This window comes from Procambarus clarkii, chromosome 75, assembly GCF_040958095.1.
Source record: "Procambarus clarkii isolate CNS0578487 chromosome 75, FALCON_Pclarkii_2.0, whole genome shotgun sequence".
Taxonomy (NCBI): Eukaryota; Metazoa; Arthropoda; class Malacostraca; order Decapoda; family Cambaridae; genus Procambarus; species Procambarus clarkii.
In genome coordinates, this window is record NC_091224.1 from 23,746,385 (window position 1) to 23,772,580 (window position 26,196).

The 26,196-nt window shown below is 49.9% G+C and overlaps 1 protein-coding gene across 4 annotated transcripts in view; it reads left to right on the plus strand.

Annotated features, from left to right (window-relative positions):
- Nucleotides 1-26,196, plus strand: part of LOC123771692 (cadherin-86C) — a 129,566-nt gene that overhangs the window by 76,723 nt on the left and 26,647 nt on the right. For all 4 annotated transcript variants that reach the window (XM_069313353.1, XM_069313355.1, XM_069313354.1 and 1 more), the window contains one exon: nt 4,188-4,319. In XM_069313353.1, the coding sequence (XP_069169454.1) occupies nt 4,188-4,319 (132 nt within the window). The remainder of the gene's footprint in view (nt 1-4,187; nt 4,320-26,196) is intronic.

Below are 26,196 nucleotides of genomic sequence, written 5' to 3' on the forward strand. Positions count from 1 at the left end.
CGTCACAAGCGTAGTTAATGCGTCACAAGCGTAGTTAATGCGTCACGAGGCTCAGTAACTGCGTCACAAGCGTAGTCATGGCGAGACCATCACAGCTAAAACGCCCGCGAAGTGCAGCTATATGTCACGATCCCGGCTGTGACGACACTATTCCAACTATAGCGTCACGGGCCCCAGTCATGGCGTCAGACGTGTCTTCAGTGACGTCACGAGACGACGACGACGCCTCGGGCCCAGCTGAGTTGTTGTTGTTATAGATTCAGCTACTCGGAACAAGTTCCAAGTAGCACGGGCTATGGTGAGCCCATAACTTACCTGGCACAGGAGCGGGAGCAAGTAGCACGGGCTATGGTGAGCCCGTAGTGGACTTACCTGGCACAGGAGCGGTGCTGTGTCAAACCCAGCTGAGGAATGTTTGAATGTTCCGTGCGGGATACCAATATGGCGCCCGGCGGGTGGAATTATTGCTCGACTCTCTCTTACTTCCTGCTGGACGCGTACTACGTCTGAGTGGTACTCCACCTCTAGCACCAGGAGCCAGATTCACGAAAGCACTTACAAGCACTTACGAACCTGGACATCTTTTCTCAATTTTTGGCGGCTTTGTTTCCAATTATTAAACAGTTAATGAGCTCCGAAGCACCAGGAGGCTGTTTATAACATAACAACAGTTGAATGGGAAGTTTTCATGCTTGTAAACTGTTTAATAATTGTAATCAAAGCCGTTAAAGATTGAGGAAAGATGTACACGTTCTCAAGTGCTTGCGTAAGTGCTTTCGTGAATCTGGCCCCAGGACTCGACAAGTATTTACTCGTGTACTTAGAAACCGCTTCATCTTTTCTCAATCTTTGCCGGCTTTGTTTACATAAGTATTTTGAGCTCCGAAGCACAGTGAGGCTGTTTTTTGATAATAATTTATTGGGAAGTTACGAGGAGCGAAACTTTTTCAATAAATTGTTATAAACAACAGCCTTCTGTAGTGCTTGGGAGCTCAAAAAAAATAACTTATGTAAACAAAGCCGCCAAAGATAGAGAACAGATTTATAGGTTTATAAGCTGGTGAGTAAATGCTTGGTGGAGCCTAGTCCCTGGTTCTTCCCCCCCTAGTGAATAGAATCTTAGGCTTGGGGTTCTAGTTGTCAGAGGTTGTTATGGAGGTTTGGTCGTTATGACCTATATAGGCCTATAGTGAGATGATAATGGGGTAGTGCTCATTAACTGTTTGGAGAGGTGGTTACGAGACCATCGTTATCAACCGTTACTACCACCACCACCACCAACCGCGACCCCCCTACCCAACCACCAGCACCACCACCACCTACCCCCACCAAATCTTTGTCACTAATATAATTGCATAATTCACACGTTGACAGGGCTGTAAGACTTAATATTCTGGTTAGGCAAGGTCAGACAAAGCTATGCTAGGCTAGGCCAGGCAAGGCTAGGCTTGGCTAGGCCAGGCTAGGGCAGTAAACCAGAATAGGCTTGCCTACAAGCCAGACTAGGCCTCGACGCCCCCGGAGCCCTCCACCCAATGGTGTAACCACCGGACCATCCCACTTAAGAACGATAATATTCGGGACCGATACGAAGATCATCCAAACTTAACGGTCATGAACACGGACCGCCGCCCCCCCCCCCCCCCGGGCCGTCCCTTTAATCTATAGTCATGTGATGGAGGTTTTTACTCCTGATTTATTCTAGAGATTCGCTTTTGTTTTGGGCCATTCCCAAGTTTATGGCCTGGGAAAACTTTTGGGTTTAAGTGGAGTTTTGTCGTTTTCTTTTGAGGACCTTTATTTTCTTGCTGGTGTAAGTGAATGTAATATTATTATTTGTTGAGGTGGTTGTAGATATATCATATATTTAGTGCTCAAGTGTTAAGGCCACTACATATAATAATAACTTTATCAGGATTAATATAAGGTCCCCCAGAGGGTGTGGAGCTCCCCCTTGAGTGCAAGAGTAACCCCTGGGGGTGTGGAGCTCCCCCTCGAGTGCAAGAGTAACCCCAGGGGGTGTGGAGCTCCCCCTCGAGTGCAAGAGTAACCCCAGGGGGTGTGGAGCTCCCCCTTGAGTGCCAGAGTAACCCCTGGGGGTGTGGAGCTCCTCCTCGGGTGGCAGAGTAACCCCTGGGGGTGTGGAGCTCCTCCTCGGGTGGCAGAGTAACCCCTGGGAGTGTGGAGATCCCCCTCGAGTGCCAGAGTAACCCCTGGGGGTGTGGAGCTCCCCCTCGAGTGGCAGAGTAACCCCTGGGAGTGTGGAGGTCCCCCTCGAGTGGCAGAGTAACCCCTGGGAGTGTGGAGGTCCCCCTCGAGTGCAAGAGTAACCCCCCACCCGTGGAGTAAGAGGAGAGGACAAAAGCTGCAGTAGTCACGCTAGTACAATTACACTCCCTCAGGATTCAAGGACTCGCTGTGATTACCGTCGCCTGCAGGTGGCGCCTTGAGGCGTTGTGACATGCCCCGGCTCCAGCACGGACGGAGGGAGGGAGGGTAGGGAAGGTAGGTAGGTAGGTAGGGAGGGAGGGAGGGTAGGGAAGGTAGGTAGGTAGGGAGGGAGGGTAGGGAAGGTAGGTAGGTAGGTAGGTAGGGAGGGAGGGAGGGAAGGTAGGTAGGTAGGGAGGGAGGGAGGGAGGGAAGGTAGGTAGGTAGGGAGGGAGGGAGGGAGGGAGGGAGGGAAGGTAGGTAGGTAGGGAGGGAGGGAGGGAGGGAAGGTAGGAAACATAAGAAGGTAGGATTAAGAAGATAGATGGGCAGAGAAACCTTCAGGAATAATAAACGCATTGCCACAAGGCTGTAATGATCGCTTACGCTTGTAATCCAGGCGAGGTGCAGTGGCTGGAGTGGATTAAATATTCACTATTTGTCGTAGCGAGGATCCGGGGGAATGTGCAGGTGTGTGTGTGTGTGTGTGTGTGTGTGTGTGTGTGTGTGTGTGTGTGTGTGTGTGTGTGTGTGTGTGTGTGTGTGTGTGTGTGTGTGTGTGTGTGTGACGTTCCTGGCTACAGGTGTGTATTGGGCACACCAGTTGAGTGACAGTTGAGAGGCAGGGCCCGCTGGGTACTACGACGCCCGCAAGCACAATTAGGTGATTGGCTGTGTGTGTACACAGCGACGGTCGGCTGTTACAAAGGTGTACCAACTGGGTCTCTGGGGGGGGGGTGATGGTGGATCAATGTGTTGTGGTAACTCGTGTCCCGGGTCGGGGGGGGAGGGGGGGGGAGAAGAGAGTAATAGGGGAAGGGTTACAATAAGAGTAATAACAAAACTGAAAAATGGGAAGGAGATATTGAGATTGGGGAAGAAGAGAGGAATTTGAAAAATAAACTTTCCAAAGTTCATTTTAAATTTTATATGACCTGACGCTATCACTGAAGGACATGTTTCGTTGAAGCGCTCCCCAGCACCTCCAGAGGCAGGGGATACATAGTGTTATTGTTGTGTAAGCTTCAGCTACTCGGAACGAAATGTCCATATAGCACGGACTTTGGTAAGCCCGTAAGTCCACAGTGGCTGGGAGTACATTATATTCACCGGGTAGATCAAAGTAATTTGAGGGGGAATTACAGTGGTTAATTGGGCAGTGTAGGTGTGGTCTAGGGGGAAGAGGTTGGTCCAACTATCGACACCTAGGTACACCTTGCTTTTCTCTAAGTCTACACCACCCCGACATAGATTCTGTAACACCTACCTTCCCCACTCCCACCTAGCCTCAGCCTGTGTGCTTTGCCTCTGCAGATTCTGTGGAGAGCTTCATCAAAACACATCCTTCAGTGATATGCATCGGGCAAAATAAAATTTATTATATTGAACGTCTTAATGTTTCAAATTCCTTCGCAAGTGAAGAACATGATAATTGTACAGAAGATTTGTGCTATATTATAACTTTTTTTCGATCATATTCAGTAAAACACAAAAGCTTTCACAATAGAGTAAGATACAGTGTGAAAAAGATTGCAGCAATGCATTGGGATCGAACTCTCGTGCTATGCATTACCAGAGACGCACTACTTACCCATGCTGAGCAATAGGTAACACATCCAGATGTCCTGCTGTGCACCGCTGGTGTTGGGAAGGCCCCAAGGCAGAACCCACAATCCCATTCTTACCCATTAGGTAGCCGAAGTTTAGGTCAGTCGCATCATTCTTTCCGCCCGTGTTCTTACCTGTGGACCTCTCTCTAGGGGCCCTCGGCGGAGATCTTCAAGATGTCGTCCCGTCTGTACTCTGCTGACAGCTTCAGGGGGGAGGTGGTGCTTCAAGGCCAGCTGGACTACGAACGCAGCAACATCCACGTCATGAAGGTCTGCGCCCTGGTGAGTATTCCTACCTTGAATCCTGGCAAATGTCTTCAAGTAGATTTTAAGTCGCAAGAGTCGCTTTATCGACGCCTTAAACTTGATTTACTGGGATTAAAGATGCCAGTCAAGTATTACGGTTAGAATTTTGAGCAAAATGTATCCTCAAAGGCGTACTATTTGTTGATATTCTCGTGCATCAGACCCGTGAAAGTCGGAACAAAAGATAGTGAGTTTGGTCATTTTGATGCTTGGTGGAGGGTTAGTCATGTCTGGGCTTGTATGGCTGTGACAGCTACGGAATGCTGACCTTGGTAAGCTTACTTGTAAGCAGAGAAAATGGTCAAGATGTATGTGATTGCATCTTCACTCTCAACAATGGCATCTTTTGCAATATTGAATCACCGTTGATCCCTCGGGGGTCAACAAACATAGGGGGAGCCGGTCGGCCGAGCGGACAGCACGCGGGACTTGTGATCCTGTGGTCCTGGGTTCGATCCCAGGCGCCGGCGAGAAACAATGGGCAGAGTTTCTTTCACCCTATGCCCCTGTTACCTAGCAGTAAAATAGGTACCTGGGTGTTAGTCAGCTGTCACGGGCTGCTTCCTAGGGGTGGAGGCCTGGTCGAGGACCGGGCCGCGGGAACACTGAAAGCCCCGAAATCATCTCAAGATAACCTCAAGGTAACCCCCATCCGGGTTGGAGTTTTGCTTCTAAACACGTTTTTTCCAAAATCAATAGCGGGGCCGGTGTGAACTATGTACCGCATGTTAAACTGTATTGTGGCAATGGTGTCCTTTAGACTCCTAGCCTATCTTGAGATGATTTCGGGGCTTTTAGTGTCCCCGCGGCCCGGTCCTCGACCAGGCCTCCACCCCCAGGAAGCAGCCCGTGACAGCTGACTAACACCCAGGTACCTATTTTACTGCTAGGTAACAGGGGCATAGGGTGAAAGAAACTCTGCTCATTGTTTCTCGCCGGCGCCTGGGATCGAACCCAGGACCACAGGATCACAAGTCCAGCGTGCTGTCCGCTCGGCCGACAGACTCCGATGACCGGCCTAGTCATCGCTCAAAATATTTAAACGTTAGACTGGACATGCCATAAGCAATGGTGCCAAAACTGCGCTAAGGGGCAGCGTATCAAATCAATTATGTAGATCAAAATTGTGAAATATTTATTGTTAAAAATAGTTTGGAAATGAGCCTGAACCAGGTGATCTGATGCTCAAATCACATTCAGTGCAATCAGCAGGTCAGCAGTATGTAAACTTTATGATGAATGAGACAGTACCTTTAGCCATTAGCCTCCAACCCGTCCTCTAGGGGGACCCGTCCAAGTGATGTTAAATCGACATTGATGAATTGGCGTTGCTTTTCAATACTGGTCTCACTGGGATATGTTGATGCTGCTTTGATCTCTAGTTGATTTAACATTACGTTGGTTTAACGTCGATCACACGTTTAATGTTAAAAACAACGTATTTTGAACACGTGGGACTGTTACGTCCTCATTTTCAATATTCCAATTTCTTTCAGGTAATGTAATCAACATTTCATTATCTTGCAATGTGAGGTAATGTAAATAATCTGCGTTACATTTTCTATGTTGGTGATATTGAGGAGTTTCGGGGTAACTAAGGTATTTGTCTCTGTGAGGCGAACCTATCGTGAAGTGACGGTCATATGTGGTTGTGTTTGGGTACTGGGTCCAGGTATACCGGCTCTCTTGTGTACCTCGGTCGCAAGGTTGACAACCCTGGCCACAACCTACCACCACCACAACTACCACCACAACCTACCACCACCACAACTACCACACCCTACCACCACCACAACTCTCGTCACCACCACCACAAACAGCAACCTGCCACACAAACCACACACCACCACACAAAACACAACCACACACACACCACACACACACCACCACAAACAACCACCACACAAACCACAGTTGTTGTGCCATATGGAGTGCTTCCCCCCTCCCCCCCTCCGGGTCTTGCTCGATAGTCCGCTATTTTCTCTTTGACGTCACAACACTCATATTGACAGGCCGGACGCCCTCGTATCCTGTTACTGCCGTTCCTGCTACTGCTGTTCCTGTTACTGTCGCTGCTGCCGTTCCTGTTACTGTCGCTGCTGCCGTTCCAGCAGTTCTACTTTCTCTCACTTTAAAAAGGCTCTTTGTCTACATAGTAAATTCCCTATCAGTATTTTGTATGTTACGATCATGTCCCCCCTCTGATTTTCTCTCAAGGGTTGAGTTCTAGTTCCCTGAACCTGTCCTCATCGCTTAGCTCTTCTGGCTTTAACACTGCAAACATTTGTACCTTTTTTCAATTTTGGTTTTGTGCTTAACGAGACGACTCCAGGCCGCCGCTGCACATGCCAGTATAGGCCGTGCAGATTGTCGTGAAAGAGCCTTCCTGATTTAGGTTCATAAACGTACCACATGCCGCTGATGGCGCCCTGTTTGTGTGTGTCTCTGGTGTTAGTGTTGGCGTTATGAGTAAGATTAAGCCAACCAGGAGGTGGCACGGGCATGAATAACCCGTAATGCTGTTATGATTGATTGATTGATAAAGATTAAGCCACCCAAGAGGTGGCACGGGCATGAATAGCCCGTAAGTGGTACAATTTTTTCTTTTTTTTTTCCCAGTGTTCTGAGGTTGCATTTAACCATCAAGCTGTTATCGTGGGGGAGGATACTGCTTCACAGTCTTTATGAGGGTGTCCTGCTGTTATGGGCGCTCTCAGACTCTTATAGCTGCCTTTCCCCTCACGCTCTACACACCTGGGTCTGTGGCGTGTCCCAGGGGTACGCTACACACCTGGGTCAGTGGCGTGCCCAGGGGTACGCCACACACCTGGGTCTGTGGCGTGCCCAGGGGTACGCTACACACCTGGGTCTGTGGCGTGTCCCAGGGGTACGGCCGAGGCCTGACCAGAGGACCTCCCGCCACACTGGAGGGGGGACTGTGCTGGTCCGCACACTCTTGAGTACTTCAGTAATAGCAGGAGAGGAGGGGGCGTGTGTGAGGGGGTGCAAGGTAAAGAATGGGGGGATTATTCCCCTAATAGAAACTACACGGGAGTGAGGTCTCTAGCTCTTGGTCCTGCCTCCAAGCCTATTGTATCTAGCGCGGTTTTTCAACTTGACGTTCGAGTTTGGTGTGTGTATGCAAGCGGTGACAAGGGAGGAGGACGAAGCGCATATGTTTGGTTAGTATACGAGGATGACGTGGGGAGGGGGGGGGTCGTGGGGAATAGAAGGGGGGGAAGGGAGGGGGGGAGGGAGGGGGGACTCTGGCTCCTCCAACAATTCCTGGTGTTGAAGAGATGGTTTCCAAGAACCCAATTGTTTTCCAACGTTTACAGAACGTGAAAACTGCCGTCGAGAGGGTATATATATAGAGTGTGAGGGGCGGGGGGGATTCAGTCCCCCTTCTCTGTCTGTCATAACCTCTGCGCTACGAACTATCGGATTCGAGGCTTCGTGAACCACAAGTATTCATGTTTAACCACTTCCAATGGTCGTCATCTTGTTCCCGGAAAGGACTGTATCACTCCCCCTCGTAGCGTACTGCTGCGCTGTTGTCATCTCAGAGTAAATTGCCAAAATGGAATTTGCTTCCGACAAATTGGAGTGAAATTGCGCAGTGCCCACGTGTTATTTTTTTTTATTTTTTTAACTTTGTTTACCTGTTTTGACGGCGTAGCTGGTTGCTATGGTAATGCCGCAAGTGTGAGAGTCCTGGTCATAAGTGTGTGTGTGTGTGTGTGTGTGTGTGTGTGTGTGTGTGTGTGTGTGTGTGAGGAGGTCACAAGTGTGTATATAGGTGCCACATAAGTGCCAGCAGTTGAGCAGTATACCAGTAATCTATACTATTAGTCTGCCTGTCTGTCTGTCTTTTCAAGGTTGGAGACCAGATGCTTAAGGATAGCCTCACCCAATTTTGCAGGGGGGGAAAAGTCTGGGGTGCGGGACTGACATAGGTTGGTCGGGGGGGTCGGTAAAATGCTTTACGAAATATCAATTATAAACCCCTCCTTCCCAGGCGATTTTCATGGAGTGAAGTGTGAAATATGGCGTGTGACTAACGTAGAGTTTGACATAATACAATTTCCTAGACTATCTCAGTTTTTACTCGTTCTTAATAATATATTTTCTGGGAGAAGGGGGAGTGGGGGAAGGAGGTGGGGAAAATGAGGAAGATGAGAGAGAAGAGTGGGGGGAGAGGGGAGGGGAAAGGGGGAGGGTTAATAAGGGGTTTAGGGGGAAGAGAGAGACTAGCCCGGGCACCGCCGGCCGGGTTCCCCTCCTAGTGTAATGTACAATATAAAATATTTAACATTTTGAATCATAATGTCGATGAAAATATTGTTAATCAGTATTATTAATTATTTCTAGTAAATCAATAATCATGCAAATAATAGCTATATATTGATACATTTATAATAATACTTATAAAGTGGAATGCACCGGAAGACGTTGTGGAAGCCACCTCCAGCCACAACTTTAAGGCCAGATTCGACAGAGAAGTTCAGAATAGTTAAATTATAGTCCAACAGGTTCAGCAAGACCAATAGGCGGGGCACGAAGAGCTAGACCTCGCTTCCCCGTATTCTCTGATAGGCAAGTACATATAGACAAGTACATATAGGCAAGTACATGAGCAATTTAGAGGTCCATCTTGCAAGCTCACAAATTAAGCTTTAATGGGTGACTGTTATACCAAGTCATCATAGTGGTAACAAGAGGAACCTGTCCTTGGGTCGTTAACTACCCAACTACCTGCATGTTACGAGGTGATTCTGAGAAGACAGGAGGAGGAGGAGGACTCAAGACACTGACACACACACACCACGCAATGGAACAAGCGTCCAACCATTACAAAGACACAAGAGTCTCGGCTCGTAAATTTTCGCTGTGTGATGGTCGTCTGGAGCGCCGTGGGAATGGTCGTTAGGGGTCGTTACTCACCACAAACAATCCCTCGTTAGTGAGTGGATGGTAATGAGCGATAGCCCACTCACGGAGAGGGGGGCACCTGAAGTTGCAGGTCGTGGAGGAGGGGGCCCACCTGAAGTTGCAGGTCGTGGAGGGGGTCCCATCTGAAGTTGCAGGTCGTGGAGGAGGGGGCCCACCTGAAGTTGCAGGTCGTGCGGGGGGGGGCCCCACCTGAAGTTGCAGGTCGTGGAGGGGGGGGGGCCCACCTGAAGTTGCAGGTCGTGGAGGGGGTCCCATCTGAAGTTGCAGGTCGTGGAGGAGGGGGGCCCACCTGAAGTTGCAGGTCGTGCGGGGGGGGGCCCACCTGAAGTTGCAGGTCGTGGAGGGGGGGCCCCACCTGAAGTTGCAGGTCGTGGAGGAGGAGGCCCACCTGAAGTTGCAGGTCGTGCTGGGGGGGCCCACCTGAAGTTGCAGGTCGTGGAGGGGCCCACCTGAAGTTGCATGACTCACGTGTCCGCCACTTGGCTTGGTCCTCTTGTGTTGTTGTTATTGTCCTTGTTGTTTCATGCTGTTCTTGCAATGTTTTTGTTCAAGCTGTTGCAATGATCCATTATGTTGCTGTAATGATTGCTACGGTGCATTATATTGTTCCATTAAATTGCATTATATGTTATACTATACAATTATGCTAAGATATATTATGTAGTATAATTTTTGTTGTATAATTATTTACTGTAGTTGTATCTTTTTTTTTGTATTTTTTTGGTTTAAATGAATTTAGCCCAATTTTTTCTGGGATTTACTAGAGGTGAAGGGAGAGCGAGAGGACTGTGGCCAGCGGCCGGGTGGAACCCTGAGGCAGTGGGCCGGGGTCTCGCTGACGGGTTAATTACAGGTGTGGGAGGCAGGTGTGTGAGAGGGTAATGAGAGGTCAGCTGAGGAAGGGGCACCGCGGGCCTTTCGTCAGCCTTACCTGTAATTAGAGAGAGAGAGAGAGAGAGACTCTCTCTCTGTGACTGGTCTCGGGTCTAGTCACTGCCGGGTACCTGGGCATTGCCGGTCCAGTCACTGCCGGGTACCTGGGCATTGCCGGTCCAGTCACTGCCGGGTACCTGGGCATTGCCGGTCCAGTCACTGCCGGGTACCTGGGCATTACCATTTAACATTGCCGAAGCTTGATCCCCATACCATTAACCAAGCTCTATCCACGTACCATTAACTAAGCTCTATCCACGTACCATTAACCAAGCTCTATCCACAAGTCTCACGTTCACCGCTGATATTCCAACTTATATATGAAACAGATTAATATTAATTTTAACAAATTTAATTGAACGTGAAGTGCTTCTCCAGCAACCAGTAAGGTAGTCGACCATACCTATGGTGGTAATCTCAACCCACTTGCCAGAAAATACATCTTAACCCACTTGGGAAAATAAGTACATTGGCGTATCGCCGCTGTAACAATATCAAGTCAGAAGAAGAGTTTGATAAATGTATATGAACGCTGCGTGTGTCTTGCGTTGAAGTTATTTACCGTGTCCTTGCGTGCTCTAGCTACCCCACATGTCGACTGGTAAATACTGCACCGCCAGTTACCTGCCCGGCCGAACCGGTTATATCCTTAGCCGGAACTACGGTGAACCAGTCTCATGGGTTCCGTCAAAACACTGGTAGGGAGCCGGTCGGCCGAGCGGACAGCACGCTGGACTTGTGATCCTGTGGTTCGATCCCAGGCGCCGGCGAGAAACAATGGGCAGAGTTTCACCCTATGTCCCTGTTACCTAGCAGTAAAATAGGTGCCTGGGTGTTAGTCAGCTGTCATGGGCTGCTTCCTGGGGGTGGAGGCCTGGTCGAGGACCGGGCCGCGGGGACACTAAAAAGCCCCGAAATCATCTCAAGATAACCTCAAGATAGTACGGGTGTCAATCACGCGTTACCGGAGCCCTATATTCAACCCCCCAGCAAATCCGGTTGGTATCTGCGGTACGGAGGTGTTAATGGTCTTATCGACCAGTCGCGCAAGAGCTCGGCTACGTGTCTACCAGTTATAGGCTGGGTCGACACTACGAGGTCGTGTAGTTGGTCCTATTGCGCCTTCCTGTGAGATACCAACTTTGTATATTACCTCGGCCAGCTATAGGTCAGACTTCGACCAGTAGCGTACCAGCTTGGCTCCGTCTCGACCAATAGCACACCAGCTTGGCTCCGTCTCGACCAATAGCACACCAGGTTGGCTCCGTCTCGACCAATAGCACACCAGGTTGGCTCCGTCTCGACCAATAGCACACCAGGTTGGCTCCGTCTCGACCAATAGCACACCAGGTTGGCCCCGTCTCGACCAATAGCACACAAGGTTGGCCCCGTCTCGACCAATAGCACACAAGGTTGGCTCCGTCTCGACCAATAGCACACCAGCTTGGCTCCGTCCCGACCAATAGCACACCAGGTTGGCCCCGTCTCGACCAATAGCACACCAGGTTGGCCCCGTCTCGACCAATAGCACACCAGGTTGGTTCCATCTCGACCAATAGCACACCAGGTTGGCTCCATCTCGACCAATAGCCAACCAAGAGGGCTCCACATGGACCAATAGCGCACTAGATGGGCTCCACCAGCCGAGAGTCGACAAGTCACAGGTTATAATACTGATTGTTAAATCGATTACCAGGAATAGTAACCAGCTGGAGGGTCGTTGGCGGAAGTGTTCCCTAACGACCCTGAGACGACAGTTGAAACTCGTTAGAATCCAAAGATTTATGGATACTTATGAGAAGAAACCATCTTAATTATCCTATTGTGTTGAGTGGGAGAGTCCTTCTCATTCTCTCTCTCTCTCTCTCTCTCTCTCTCTCTCTCTCTCTCTCTCTCTCTCTCTCTCTCTCTCTCTCTCTCTCTCTCTCTCTCTCTCTCTCTCTCTCTCTCTCTGAGAGATACTGGTACATATAGAGATGGAGAGAGAAATATCGTACAGGGTCTGCTCAAGTATCACTTGAGCGACACCTGAAGGAAATGAATAGCACTAACCAGAGGGCAACCGAATGGACGAATAGAGGCTACCTGCTCCATTGATTAATATCAATTATAAGGTAGGGAATAGGGAGGGAGGGAGGGAGGGAGAGAGGGAGGGAGGGAGAGAGTGAGGGAGGGAGAGACCTACCTCATCAATACATCCATCACCTCACCATTATTAATGGGTCGAAAAAAATTGTGAAGTGTTTACATTATGATTGGTTAGTGGCGCGCGCACTCACGCACTCTGCGCACTCACACTAATATTCAGGAGGTATGAGGCCCACTCAGCGCTCTACTCCCCCCCCCCCCCCCCCCCGGTACAGATGGTGCGGCCAGCTGGTGGTGGAGACCTTGGCTGGCCACCACTCTAAATTATTCACAGCCTTCTGCACAGCTGGTATCTTGCCACCACCACCACCTGGCCCACCACCACCACCTGGCCCACCACCACCACCACCTGGGCCACCACCACCACCACCTGGCCCACCACCACCACCACCACCTGGCCCACCACCACCACCACCACCTGGCCCACCACCACCTGGCCCAGCTGGCCCACCACCACCACCACCTGGCCCACCACCTGGCCCACCACCACCACCTGGCCCACCACCACCACCTGGGCCACTACCACCTGGCCCAGCTGGCCCACCACCACCACCTGGCCCAGCTGGCCCACCACCACCTGGCCCAGCTGGCCCACCACCACCTGGCCCAGCTGGCCCACCACCACCACCACCTGGTCCAGCTGGTTCACCACCACCACCAGGCCCACCACCACCACCTGGCCCACCACCACCACCACCTGGCCCACCACCACCACCTGGTTCACCCCCCCCCCCCACCAACAAAGTATCCAAGAAATTTTTAAAAAATATTTTTGGCCAAGAAATTACAGCACCTTATTTTCTAAGTAATTACAGCCATTGTAATAACCTAATTGTTATTCACTTGAATGACACCTTTCTCCCCCTTCTCCCTTCCCCCTCTCTTCCCCCCTCCCCTCACCCTTCTCCCCCTCTCTCTCCCCTCTCCCCCTCTCTCTCCCCTCCCCCCCTCTCTCCCTCCCCCCCCTCACCCCCCCTCACCCCCTCTGACCCAGAACCGGCATTACTAATTAGACTGAAGCTATTAACGCCCTTTTGAGTTATCACCCTTACTGTAGGGCGCCGTAAAGGCGGTGTTGCCTCGCTCTCCCCTCACTCGTAGGAAGGGGGGGAGGGGGTGGAAGGCTAAAGTGTTTTAAGTTAATTAATGTTAACTTGTGTTAATTGGTGGTCCCCCCCCCCCTATTCTCCCCCCTTTCACTCGGCGGATATTTATGATAATTGGTAGTTGGGGATGTTAATTGATGGTCCCTCGGGAGATGAGCTGTTTGTAATCATCAGGTCCTGGAGGAGTTGGCCGCACGTGTTGGTGAAGGGGGGGGGGTGTAGGCGGGGGACGAGGGGGGGGGGTCTGTATGTGCCTGTCTGGTAGACGGGAGGGGGGGGTGTCTGTACGTGCCTGTCTGGTAGATGGGAGGGGGGGGGGTGTCTGTACGTGCCTGTCTGGTAGACGGGAGGGGGGGGGGTGTCTGTACGTGCCTGTCTGGTAGATGGGGGGGTCTGTATGTGCCTGTCTGGTAGATGGGGGGTGTCTGTACGTGCCTGTCTGGTAGATGGGGGGTGTCTGTACGTGCCTGTCTGGTAGATGGGGGGTGTCTGTACGTGCCTGTCTGGTAGATGGGGGGTGTCTGTACGTGCCTGTCTGGTAGATAGGAGGGGGGGTGTCTGTACGTGCCTGTCTGGTAGACGGGAGGGGGGGGGGTGTCTGTACGTGCCTGCCTGGTAGATGGGGGTGGGGAGGGAGGGGTGTCTGGTGATTGATTTGAGGGGTGGGAATAGGCGGCGTTGAGAACAAGTTGTCGTAGGAAACAGTGGAGGTGGTTAAGTCCACCACGGGCTCACCATAGCCCGTGCTACTTGGAATCTTAAACAACAAGTGGAGGTGTTAGGCCATATATATGACACTTGTCATACTGTAGGCCTATTGGCTCCCCATACGAGGCACTGCTGTCGTAATCCAGCTCCCCCCCCCCCATTGGGTACCTTCCCCAGGGGTAATTAACCTTTTCTACTGGCCACCTACCTTGAAGTTACCTTGAGGTTCTTCCGGGGTTTAGCGTCCCCGCGGCCCGGTCGTCGACCAGGCCTTTAACGCCACTCCGTTAAAAGCACAACCGTTTTGGCCCAACCACAAGCGTACAAACCCCAGCAACCCACCTAACCTATCGAGGCTGGTGCAGAGAACACGTCAGTATTCCGGTGATTTACTATTGACTATGACAGGGAGCCGGTCGGCCGAGCGGACAGCACGCTGGACTTGTGATCCTGTGGTCCTGGATTCGATCCCAGGCGCCGGCGAGAAACAATGGGCAGAGTTTCTTTCACCCTATGCCCCTGTTACCTATCAGTAAAATAGGTACCTGGGTGTTAGTCAGCTGTCACGGGCTGCTTCCTGGGGGTGGAGGCCTGGTCGAGGACCGGGCCGCGGGGACACTAAAGCCCCGAAATCATCTCAAGATAACCTCAAGATAGATCACACCGCCTTTTTAACGTATGTGTGACTCCAGTTTCTGAGTTCAGTGTAAAGGACAGTGTTGACCTGATGGGTCGGTAAGAGGGGGGGGGATAGGTGGATGAGGGAGGGGGGGGGATTGGTCTGGGTAGAATGGGAGTTGGGGTTATGTCGGTCATTAGTAATTCATAACTAGTTTATAAGATAGCCAGGTCCAATCGACCCCCAGAGAGGTGGGGAGGGGTTGAAGGGGATTGGGTACATGGGGGGGTAAGGGGTGGGGGGGTGAGTGCAGGAGTGAGGGGAGAGTGAGTGAGTGATATGACTCTAATATCTCCACTGCCTAAACAATTATATATTAGCGATAAGATCTACCATTAATGTATCATAATTTACAGTAAATACATAGCTCTTGAAACGGAACATTCTCTATAACCAGCTGACATTGTAACTATAAGGTGTGAAGGATAGATGAAATTGTTTATATAATAATCTCCGGTGAAATCTGATAAAAACACGTTTTGTGCCCTCTCTATATTCCTTTTTGCGCTACCGCTCACAGGATGAGTATGGGGTGCACAATAAGCGAGCCTCCTCTGACGGCAACAATAAATCTTGTGCTGGTGTGCCACGTCTTCCACTCCTTCGGAACTAGTTTAAAAACTCCTCTCAAATTACTGGAAACTTGGCACCAGGGCCCCTAACAAACGAGTCTTTCCCATCGTTTACATGTCGCTTGCTAGCGACCTCGCGGCTCCTGTCTGACCTAATTACACTAAACGACCGTACAATGGTCGTTACCTACGTAATTACCGGTAGAAAAATTGTACAGTTATGTGTCCCGCGACTTAAGGCAACCTTGGATGATATATATATATATATATATATATATATATATATATATATATATATATATATATATATATATATATATATATATATATATATATATATATATATTTTTAAAGTAAAATATAGAGAAGGGAGTACCACCTCTGGCTGGAAGAAGGGGGACCCATAGCCTCGGAGGAAATCACACATAACGCATTGGAGGGAATGTGGGTCCCCTCCAATACAGTTTCTGTGTGCTTTTCTCCTACCACCCCCTTCCCTTTTTTTTTTTCCTTTATTGTGTATTTAAAGGTTACAAAACATACAAGACAAATGCCTAAAGGTTATGGATCTCTTGAAGCTCCTCCGCTTCTGGACAGGAACCGAGGACGCAGCAAGCATTTCCCCTCTGGATCGCCACACTGTGACGCTGAAATAAAAAACTGGAAGCCCTTGGGTCTCTGGTGACGTCAATAAGCTTGGACCCCAATTCCTTGAGAAATCCCAAGGCACTCTTGCACTCTTATATATATATATATATATATATATATATATATATATATATATATATATATATATATATATATATATATATATATATATATATATATATATATAAAATGTTCGTATATTAATATATAGTGTTTATTAATGGAGAGTATTGACGGAACGAGGGAGAAATGTGATAAATATATGAGGTGGTACTGGTGGTGGTGGTACTGTCTGTCACTCAGACACAGACAGAACAGACTTGGCTCTGGGACTTGACCCAGACGGAGGCGAGGTGACGAGCCAGTAAGAAGGTTCCTGAGGAAGTCTGTAATAGGTCTCCTCCTTGCAAGGAGGCCATCGAAATACTGTTTACAACCTACGTCAGACACGCCCTTGAGAATGAAGCAGGTGTAACTGTCGGGGCGCCTGACAGCTGAATGGGCAGCGCTGAGTAGGTACCTGGGAGTTAGACAGCAGCTACGGGCTGCTTCCTGGGGGATGTGTAACAAAAAGGAGGCCTGGTCGAGGACCAGGCCGCGGGGACGCCAAGTCTCGAAACCACCTCAAGATAACCTGAAGATAACCTCAAGATAACCCAAATAAATGCAAGGTAATGAGAATTCGAGCACGACTACTCACTGATGAGTATAAAATGAAAGGGAAGAGACTCTCAGAATATACGAACTCGCTACAGCCCGTCCTACATGGAAAGTGTGCTCAGAGTAGCTGAATATTAAACAAAAACAGTAGTTCCAAAAGTAGACGTGATCGTGGGGGGGGGGTGGATAAGGAGTCGCCGGTAAGGCGGGGCTTGGGAGTCAAATCTCGACCCTGCATACACATTAAAACTAGTTCATAAAGCTGCAAAAGAACGCCAGTACAGTATGACTTAAAGCATCAATAGCTAAGAGGAATGTAGTTAATGTTGTTTATCAACTATGCAGTGCCAATAGTGCCATACCCCCTAGTGGCACCCCCCCTCTAGTGCCATACCCCCCTAGTGCCGTACCCCCCTAGTGCCATACCCCCCTAGTGCCATACCCCCTAGTGGCACCCCCCCTTCCTAGTGCCGTACCCCCTAGTGCCATACCCCCTAGTCCCAACCCCCTAATGCATCCCCATAATCAAGTTCTCTGAGATTTTGTTGTATTTCAATATTGTATTATTTAATGACACACACTACAGCGTGGTGTATATGGTAGTGTGGGTGTAGTGGTGGTACTGGTAATTAGAGAAACAGTCCACCCAACCCGCCAGTACCAGGACGAGCAGTGCCAGTATCGACCACATGTGTACTGTCTCACACGGAGAGTCGGCAACACTGACTCAGTCATACCAGTACCGGGGCACGACTCACCTTTCCCAGTATTGTGAGGTGTGGGGGGAGCCGGGCGGTGTAACCCTGTGGTTGGTAACATTTAATATGTGTGTTGTTAAATACATCATGTAAGCAGGTGACTGGGGGGGATATTCATGCTCGCGCGCACACACGCACACATACGCACACATACATACGCAGACACACACACGCAGACACACACACATTCCTCAAACTCAACTTTTACTCACTTTTCCAGTTGCTTGACACAATCCGCATATTTTATTATTCTCCCAATGGCAGGACGCTATAACGGTCGTCATATACACCGCACACTGTACGACTCTTAAACAACGTTCATAAGAATCTTTTGTCATGTCGTCTGATCCGGTTAAAAATGTATAGAGCCATCTGTGAATAATGTATAGAGCCATCTGTGAATAAAGTTTATTGGGTTGCTACCGTAACACACCACCACTCGTTAGACAGGCGGGGACCAGGAGCTACAGGCACGACCCTGCAGGCACAAGTAGTAAGCACTCGGCCTAGGGAGTGTATATACACATCAACCTTTTTTCCCTCCGTGAATGTAGGTCGGTCGTACTTCGCGGTCAAGGCCGCCACCGCGAATGTCGAGAGATTACGGGTGAGGCTACTGGATTATTTATCACCCCCCCCCCTTCCCCTAAACCCCCCGCCCCTTCCCCTAAACCCCCCCCCCCATCCCCGCGAATCATTCGTGTCCACACCGGTCTCTCCATTCGTTACTCCGTGAAAAACACGATCGGTTTCCCCTAACCAGAAACGTTCTTATTCCTTCTACTATCCCCTCTACTATCCCCTCTACTATCCTCTCTACTATCCTCTCTACTATCCTCTCTACTACACCTTACCTTTCGTACCTTTTACCTTGCTCTTCACCTCTCTCTTTCCTATTTTTTTGCCTTCATCTCCTTCCCTCATCCCACGGGAGACATCTCCCGTCACGCAGGGTGCAGTCGCACCTCCACAGATCTCCACTATCATCTATTGATACTGGTAATGGCTCAAAAGGGCCACCACTTACGGGCTATTCATGCCCGTGCCACCTTTTGGGTGGCTTCATCTTCATCAATCGATCATCTTCCCTCATCACAATCGACTTGAGAATGGTCCAGGACGGACCGAAACGTCGTCGTCGTCCCTTCACCTTCTAGTGTTGTTGTTGTTGTTGTTATAGATTCAGCTACTCGGAACAAGTTCCAAGTAGCACGGGCTATGGTGAGCCCGTAACTTACCTGGCACAGGAGCGGGGCAAGTAGAACGAGCTATGGTGAGCCCTAAGTGGACTTACCTGGCACAGGAGCGGGGCAAGTAGCACGGGCTATGGTGAGCCCGTAACTTACCTGGCACAGGAGCGGGGCAAGTAGCACGGGCTATGGTGAGCCCTAAGTGGACTTACCTGGCACGGGAGCGGTGGTGTGCCTTCTAGTGTGTGGTCTGGTCAACATATTGTAAGTCAGTTTCCTGACAGCTTATCTGTGAGGTAAGGAGAGTGGGAGCGTGTCTGGCACCACTGACTGCTTAAGTCAGCCGTCAGCCTAACTTGAGAACTTTACCCGTAACTTACAACTGATTACTTTGAAACTTCAGCAGCAACATATCACTGGGATTCAAGTCGCGCCTCAGAATTCTTGTACCAGGGAGCCGGTCGGCCAAGCGGACAGCAAGCTGGACTTGTGATCCTGTGGTCCCGGGTTCGATCCCAGGCGCCGGCGAGAAACAATGGGCACAGTTTCTTTCACCCTATGCCCCTGTTACCTAGCAGTAAAATAGGTACCTGGGTGTTAGTCAGCTGTCACGGGCTGCTTCCTGGGGGTGGAGGCCTGGTCGAGGACCGGGCCGCGGGGACACTAAAAGCCCCGAAATCATCTCAAGATAACCTCAAGATAACCACGTATATCAAATATAAATTGACAACGGAACCTAAAAGGCCTAACCTGACCAATCTTAGGCCTAGCTGCACACATACAATTATAATATCCATTATTATTCATTTATTTCAGAGGACATATAATGTTTCATTGTAAAGATGAAACAAAATTACGAATGTCGGCTGGGGTCGGCCCCAGCTTGGACGATGGCGGCCTGGAGGGCGGGTTAAAGGTATCTCTAGTTTTGACTTAGTGGTTCATTAAGCCTGGGAGTGAACTAGCGCAGTTTATACAGCTGTATTATTGCTGTAGTATTTATACAATGTGTATGAATGTGTGTGTGTGTGATAGATGGCCTCGTGTGCATGCACGTGTTTTTATATATTGGAGAAAAACAGAAGATATTAATTGATAAATAGTTACTCTTTGACCTAAATCTGATATTGAGCCGCCACTCAGGCGGTATATGGGTGCTCCACCTGGCCAGGTGGGCCGCAGGTGGGTCGCCACCTGCGGCCAGGTGGTCGCCACTTGCTGCCAGCCGTCACCTGCGGCCAGGTGGTCGCCACTTGCTGCCAGCCGTCACCTGCGGCCAGGTGGTCGCCACTTGCTGCCAGCCGTCACCTGCGGCCAGGTGGTCGCCACTTGCTGCCAGCCGTCACCTGCGGCCAGGTGGTCGCCACTTGCTGCCAGCCGTCACCTGCGGCCAGGTGGTCGCCACTTGCTGCCAGCCGTCACCTGCGGCCAGGTGGTCGCCACTTGCTGCCAGCCGTCACCTGCGGCCAGGTGGTCGCCACTTGCTGCCAGCCGTCACCTGCGGCCAGGTGGTCGCCACTTGCTGCCAGCCGTCACCTGCGGCCAGGTGGTCGCCACTTGCTGCCAGCCGTCGCCTGCGGCCAGGTGGCGGCGGTCTTGTCCTTCTCTCTCTCAATTCCTGTCAATCGTCTCCCTCTTCCCCATTTACAAGAATGTAACAACTCTTGTATATGTAGTTTAGTGGAAGACTTGGATTACACGCGTAATGTCTGTGCCTCAACCTACAGTGTAGACCTATAGTGTGTGACGGTGAATACCAGCATGATCCTCACTCTACTTAGACCTAATTGAATTCCTCAGAGTAGGCAGAATTGTAATTATTTTTTGGTCAATAAAGATCTTAATAACAGCATCCATTTACCTTTTATTCCTCACTATTCCTCCTCGTCTCTTGTTTCCCCCTTCCCCCCTTAGCCCCCTTCCCCCCTCTTCCTCCCCCCCCTTACCCCCCTCTACCTCCCCCCCCCACCCTGGCGACCACCACCACATATACAGTTGTCATAGCCACGGTGCCTCGCCGCCCACGTGTCACTGTTACAGGCCAACAGTGCTCAATAGGCTCCGTCACTGCCACACCTGGTAGCAGGAACAGGAATATTAAGCCTCTGCTTATAACCCTATCCAGGGCACCCCTGGGGTCAGGTCCTGCACCAGGATGCATCCCACAACAGTCTCACTTCATGCAGGTCGGCGTTCAATCCCCGACATTCGAAGTGGTTGGGCACCATTCCTTCCCCCCCGTCCCATCCCAAATCCTTATCCTGACCCTTTTCCAGTGGTATATAGGCATAAGGGCTTGGCGCGTCTCCTGATAATTCCTTCCTTTCTTCCTACCCCTCCCCCCCCACCTTCCGGGAGGACTGAACCCGGCTCACTAGGTTGTAAGTCGACGACGTAGACTACTGAGCTAAAGCCTCGCATCCTCTACTTATCTTGGAGCGTCGATCTTAGAAAAATATAAATTATTCCTATAAAGTAGCTTTATTTGTGGGTACTTTAGTTCGATAACATTCTATCTCGTAGTTATATATTGCAAAGGCTCTTATAAAATCCAAGAACCTTTTGGATGTGAGTTCGAGCCTTTGCTACAGCTAGTGGTAGTGGTGGTGGTGAGAGCGGCAGGTCCTCCCCTCGCGCCACGTCACGGGGTACTGGTCGGTAGGGGGAGTGTGGTGATGTATTTAACGGTAAATAGTTGTGTCGGGCAGCACTTATGGCAACACTGATGACGTAGTGATGACGTGGCGATGACGCAGTTGGTTTCCCCATTTTCTTTCATCCATTTCTAGGTATACCTTGTTTGTTTTCCTTGTATAATTTTTTCCGATTTGTCCTCACACACACACACACACACACACACACACACACACACACACACACACACACACACACACACACACACACACACACACACACACACACACACACACACACACACACACACACTGGAGTGCCACTCAGTGTTGATACCGTCACTCTGGCAGCGTCTTGAAGGTGCCAGAGTGCCACCATCAGCTGACCTATATTGGCACTGGGTCAAGTTAATACCCAAGTCTGTTCCCCTATCACGGCCTGTAGAGTCGTGATTTAGCTCTTGGACCCCGCCTTACGAACCGTCGCTTGTCTAAGTGTCCTATTTCTTTCACCATATCTACTGTTATATATAAGTCGACGAGCTCAACCTCTTGGGACCCGCCTCTTTAATAATAATCTACAAGTGTGAGAACTCATACCTACAGAGTTTTATAACTTATACATCTGACTCTTTATCCTCCTTGTTGATAGCCCGAAGTATTTTAAATGTCATGGTCATGTCCCACCTAATGATTATTTTCTCCATCGAATTGGAATTTAAATGTCTTAGACTATCCTCGTGGTTCAGAAACTATCCCTATCACATATTATATAGTTACTATAAGTGCCTGAGGTGCGGATCCCACGCTAGCGCTGCATACTTTTAACACTGGTCTGACGTATGTGGTTGACTCACGAGGCTGGAATGAGTGTAGATTTCCAAAGGTTTTATGTATCTGCCAGCTTCACAAATTCTCCCCCCCCCCCCCCAATGTTGTTTGTGTGTGTGTTAAAGACCATGATTGTGTATTAGAGGTCCGTGATTGTGTATTAGACACAATCCCCCCCCCCCCACACACACACACACACATACACACACACACACACACACACACACACACACACACACACACACACACACACACACACACACACACACACACACACACACACACACACACACACACCGACAGGTCCCCGGGGAATATCGACAATCCCCCTCACCAACACGGCGTATATATTAAGCGCGGTGACAATTTACTGTTCGGAGGTTCGTGCCGGCAACTCCGCCGGTTAATGGGCTTCTTTGTTGCTCGTGTCGTAACTCGCCTTTCTTTTGTTTTGTCTTTGTTCTGCCTTAATGACAGTTTACTTGTTTCATACTGGGTTCGTCTTGGGGTTATTTCAACTCTTTTTTTTTTATTGTTTGATCAGGTTGTGTTTGGTTAAACAGGTTGGGCTCTCTAGTATGGAGTAAAATGTATTCTCTAGAAAGGAGACGAGAGAGAGGTAGTACATTTATATCTAATTAAATAATAGATACAAATTTAAGACCTTTATATAGGGGGCCAGACGTTTGTGGAGGTAGCCTCGCCTAACTTTGCACCATTATCGTTCTGGGGTACATGCCCAACATAGTCGGGTCGGAGTCGCCTCCCACAAGTCGACACAGAACATGGTGGCACAGTCACACACACACACTCTGATCCCCACGACCATTTTGGCACTTGGCACTGGCTATACCATCTGGCTATATACTTTGACAACAACAGCCCGCTAGATCAAGTCATCACAGAAGCCTAGTCTGGCTCCAGGCCGGGCTGGTGGAGTTGAAGGCTAGCTCCCGGACCCCACTCCAGGTAAACTCTTAGCTAAACAGTTTACGGGAATCGTAAAAATATCAGATTTTGTTTTTTAATTTGTAATCTCATTTTTCACCTGTTTATGGTCTGGTGGTGAGGGCGGGGGGGGGGGGGGGAGGCCGCTCTCTGCCCGCGGTAATTACCAAGTAATTATTGGCGAAATTACCCTCTCGCAGGAGGAGTCTAATTACCGTTAGTTTATCGTTTATAATTTGAACCGGTTGTAAAATTTGTTTCACCCCCTGTCTTTTGCTCTTTACTCATCCCCCTCCCCCCCCCTCTCTCTCTCTCTCTCTCTCTCTCTCTCTCTCTCTCTCTCTCTCTCTCTCTCTCTCTCTCTCTCTCTCTCTCTCTCTCTCTCTCTCTCTCTCTTTCTTTCTTTCTTTTCCCCCCTCCCCCCTTTTGTATCTAAGCCCTCTCTCACTCTCCCTAAGGTCTCCCGCCAATCAACAATTCGCGCCACTTTGCACAAATTACGCGCGGCAAATTGGGCAGTTTGAGTTTTGTTTACAGTTCCTCAAACGCGGGATTGGGCGGTGGAGGCCATTATGTAAACACTTCTACGGTTCCCTCCCTCCCCCCCCCCCTCACCCAGCCACTTGGGCTGGACGGTAGAACGACGGTCTCGCTTCATGCAGGTCGGCGTTCAATCCCCGACCGTCCAAGTGGTTAGGCACCATTCCTTTCCCCTCGTCCCATCCCAAATCCTTATCCTGACCCCTTCCAAGTGCTATATAGTCGTAATGACTTGGCGCTTTCCCCCCCCCTGATAGTTCCCTTCCCTCCCCCCCCCCTCCTGCCCCCCCCCCCCAGACTAACAACACTCACTCCCTAAGCTCAATGAACCAATCACCAGAAAGGAACTAAATATATGTATTTTGTGTTGATCTGATTAATAACAATAATCTTTTAATTTGTTTAAGAATAAATACTGGTAAGGTATCCGGCCAGAGGCAAGAGTTACATTACAAGTGTCCGGTTATATGGCCGGATGAGCGTTCATTTAGTCGCTCTCCGTGGGAAGCGGCCTCCATAATTCCTCGTCTTATCCGGATTTTATTAATAAGAAATAAGATTATTGCCGAACGTCGCGATTACGTTCTTTCACGAAGGTGGACGGAAGTGGGAATATTCCGTATATTTCCGGATAAGATGGCAATTAACGGTTATCTTGAGATGATTTCGGGGCTTTAGTGTCCCCGCGGCCCGGTCCTCGACCAGGCCTCCACCCCCAGGAAGCAGCCCGCGACAGCTGACTAACACCCAGGTATCTATTTACTGCTAGGTTAACAGGGGGCATCTGGGTGAAAGAAACTTGCCCATTTGTGTCTATATATGCCGGGGATCGAACCCGGGCTCTTAGGACTACGAGTACAGAGTCCTGTCCACTCAGCCGCGAGGACCCTAAGGCTTTGTGTGTGTGTTGTGTAGTTAAGAGTGAATGACAGGGAGGTAGTTCAGACTGTGGTTGTTATTGTTCACGTTATGTCATTGTAATTAGTGTGCCTGTACAAGAGTGCCACATGGGAGTGCCTGTGCAAGAGTGCCACACGAGCCTCAGAGTGCGTAAGTTAGCGTCATCACGCGAGTGCGTGAATGAGTGCGAGTGGTCGTGGCGTGACTCGCTTATCGACAGAAGGCGACTATGAGTGTGCATTGTCAAGGCCATCCATGGTGTGTGGGGGGGTTCGAATCCCCTCCCTCCCCCTCCCCCCCCCCCCACTCCCCCCTGCCCCCCACAGCGGCCGGCCTGCAACAAGTACCTCTCTCTGCAGCTGGCATTCCTCAGGCTAGCAACGGATTCAACCTAAGTTTAAAGCGACGATGGCGGACGAGGGTTCGAGCCCATTGTATGGCCTCAGTGTTGTTCCCTGCACACAGTTACCACACGTTCTTGTGTTTCATTCGTCTACCAGGAGAATATTGTCCTCCCTACACCTTTCTCGCATTCTCTCACTTCTCGTTTCCTCCTCCCTTCCTTCCTATCCGGCTCTTCCCCCTTCCTCCAGTACTCGAGGGCCCAAGACATCATTAGCGTCGTTGTAAACTCCTGCTGCTGCTGTCCCCTCGATCTTGAGTCTTCGGCGTCCATGTCTTACCTGTCCACCCCTCGTCCTCCTGGAGCAGGTGACGCTCCTGGCAGGAGGGGGGAGGGACGTAGGAAGTAAATTACTATCCATCATTGCACGACTAACAAATTCTTTGGGATGTAAATTGGACCAGACCATCCGTCAGATTAGGTCAGTCATCCATCAAAAGTGTCCGCGGACCCTTTTCCCGCCAAATGAATACTTTTCTCTTAGAACAGAAAATGGGTTCTGACCTTTCACCAAACTGGGCTGCCAGCCCGTTGGTCATTTATGACTGATAAGCCCTTTGGCTCCCCCCAATCCTCCAATCCCTGACCCCAGCGTCTGACCTCTAGTTAATGACCATTTTATGGGTTGTTTGTCCTAGGGCCCCCCCGTCGCCCCTTCCACTGTGAGTCACGGAGCCTCTCAGATTGCAACAGCCCCCAATCAGACGCCTTAAACTGTCTATGACCCCCATACAGATGGAGCGAGTGCTTGCTTGCTTGTCAGCCTATCAGTGACCACACAGGCTGTGAGTGTACCCTGGAATTGCCTGTCCGTTGAGGCCGTAAATATGGAAATTAAAAATCCTTCGCTGTCAAACTCGCTGTTAAAACTTCTTGCACGCAATATTCGCTTTAATCACGGGGGATAAGGTCGAGGTAAATGTTGCTCGTGAAACTCTAGTCCCTTTCAAGGTTTATAGTACTGTATAATTGTATTATTCAAGGAATACAATGGTCTACAACATAGGCAAGTCTTAAGGAGGCTTCCGTTGAACTTTTCCTAAATTTACCTGAAGGCCGTTAACTTTCTAGTGGCCTCGACGAGGACAGGCTGATGTCCTTAGCTCTCTCCTCCCCCCCAGGCCCCCACCCCAGCCCCCCCCCCCCCCTTCCGAAAACTAAAGATATATATTGGACCTACATGGCTAAATTTATAATTAACTGCTACATTTTTGGGCCCAAACTAAACAAAATTGACATTTCG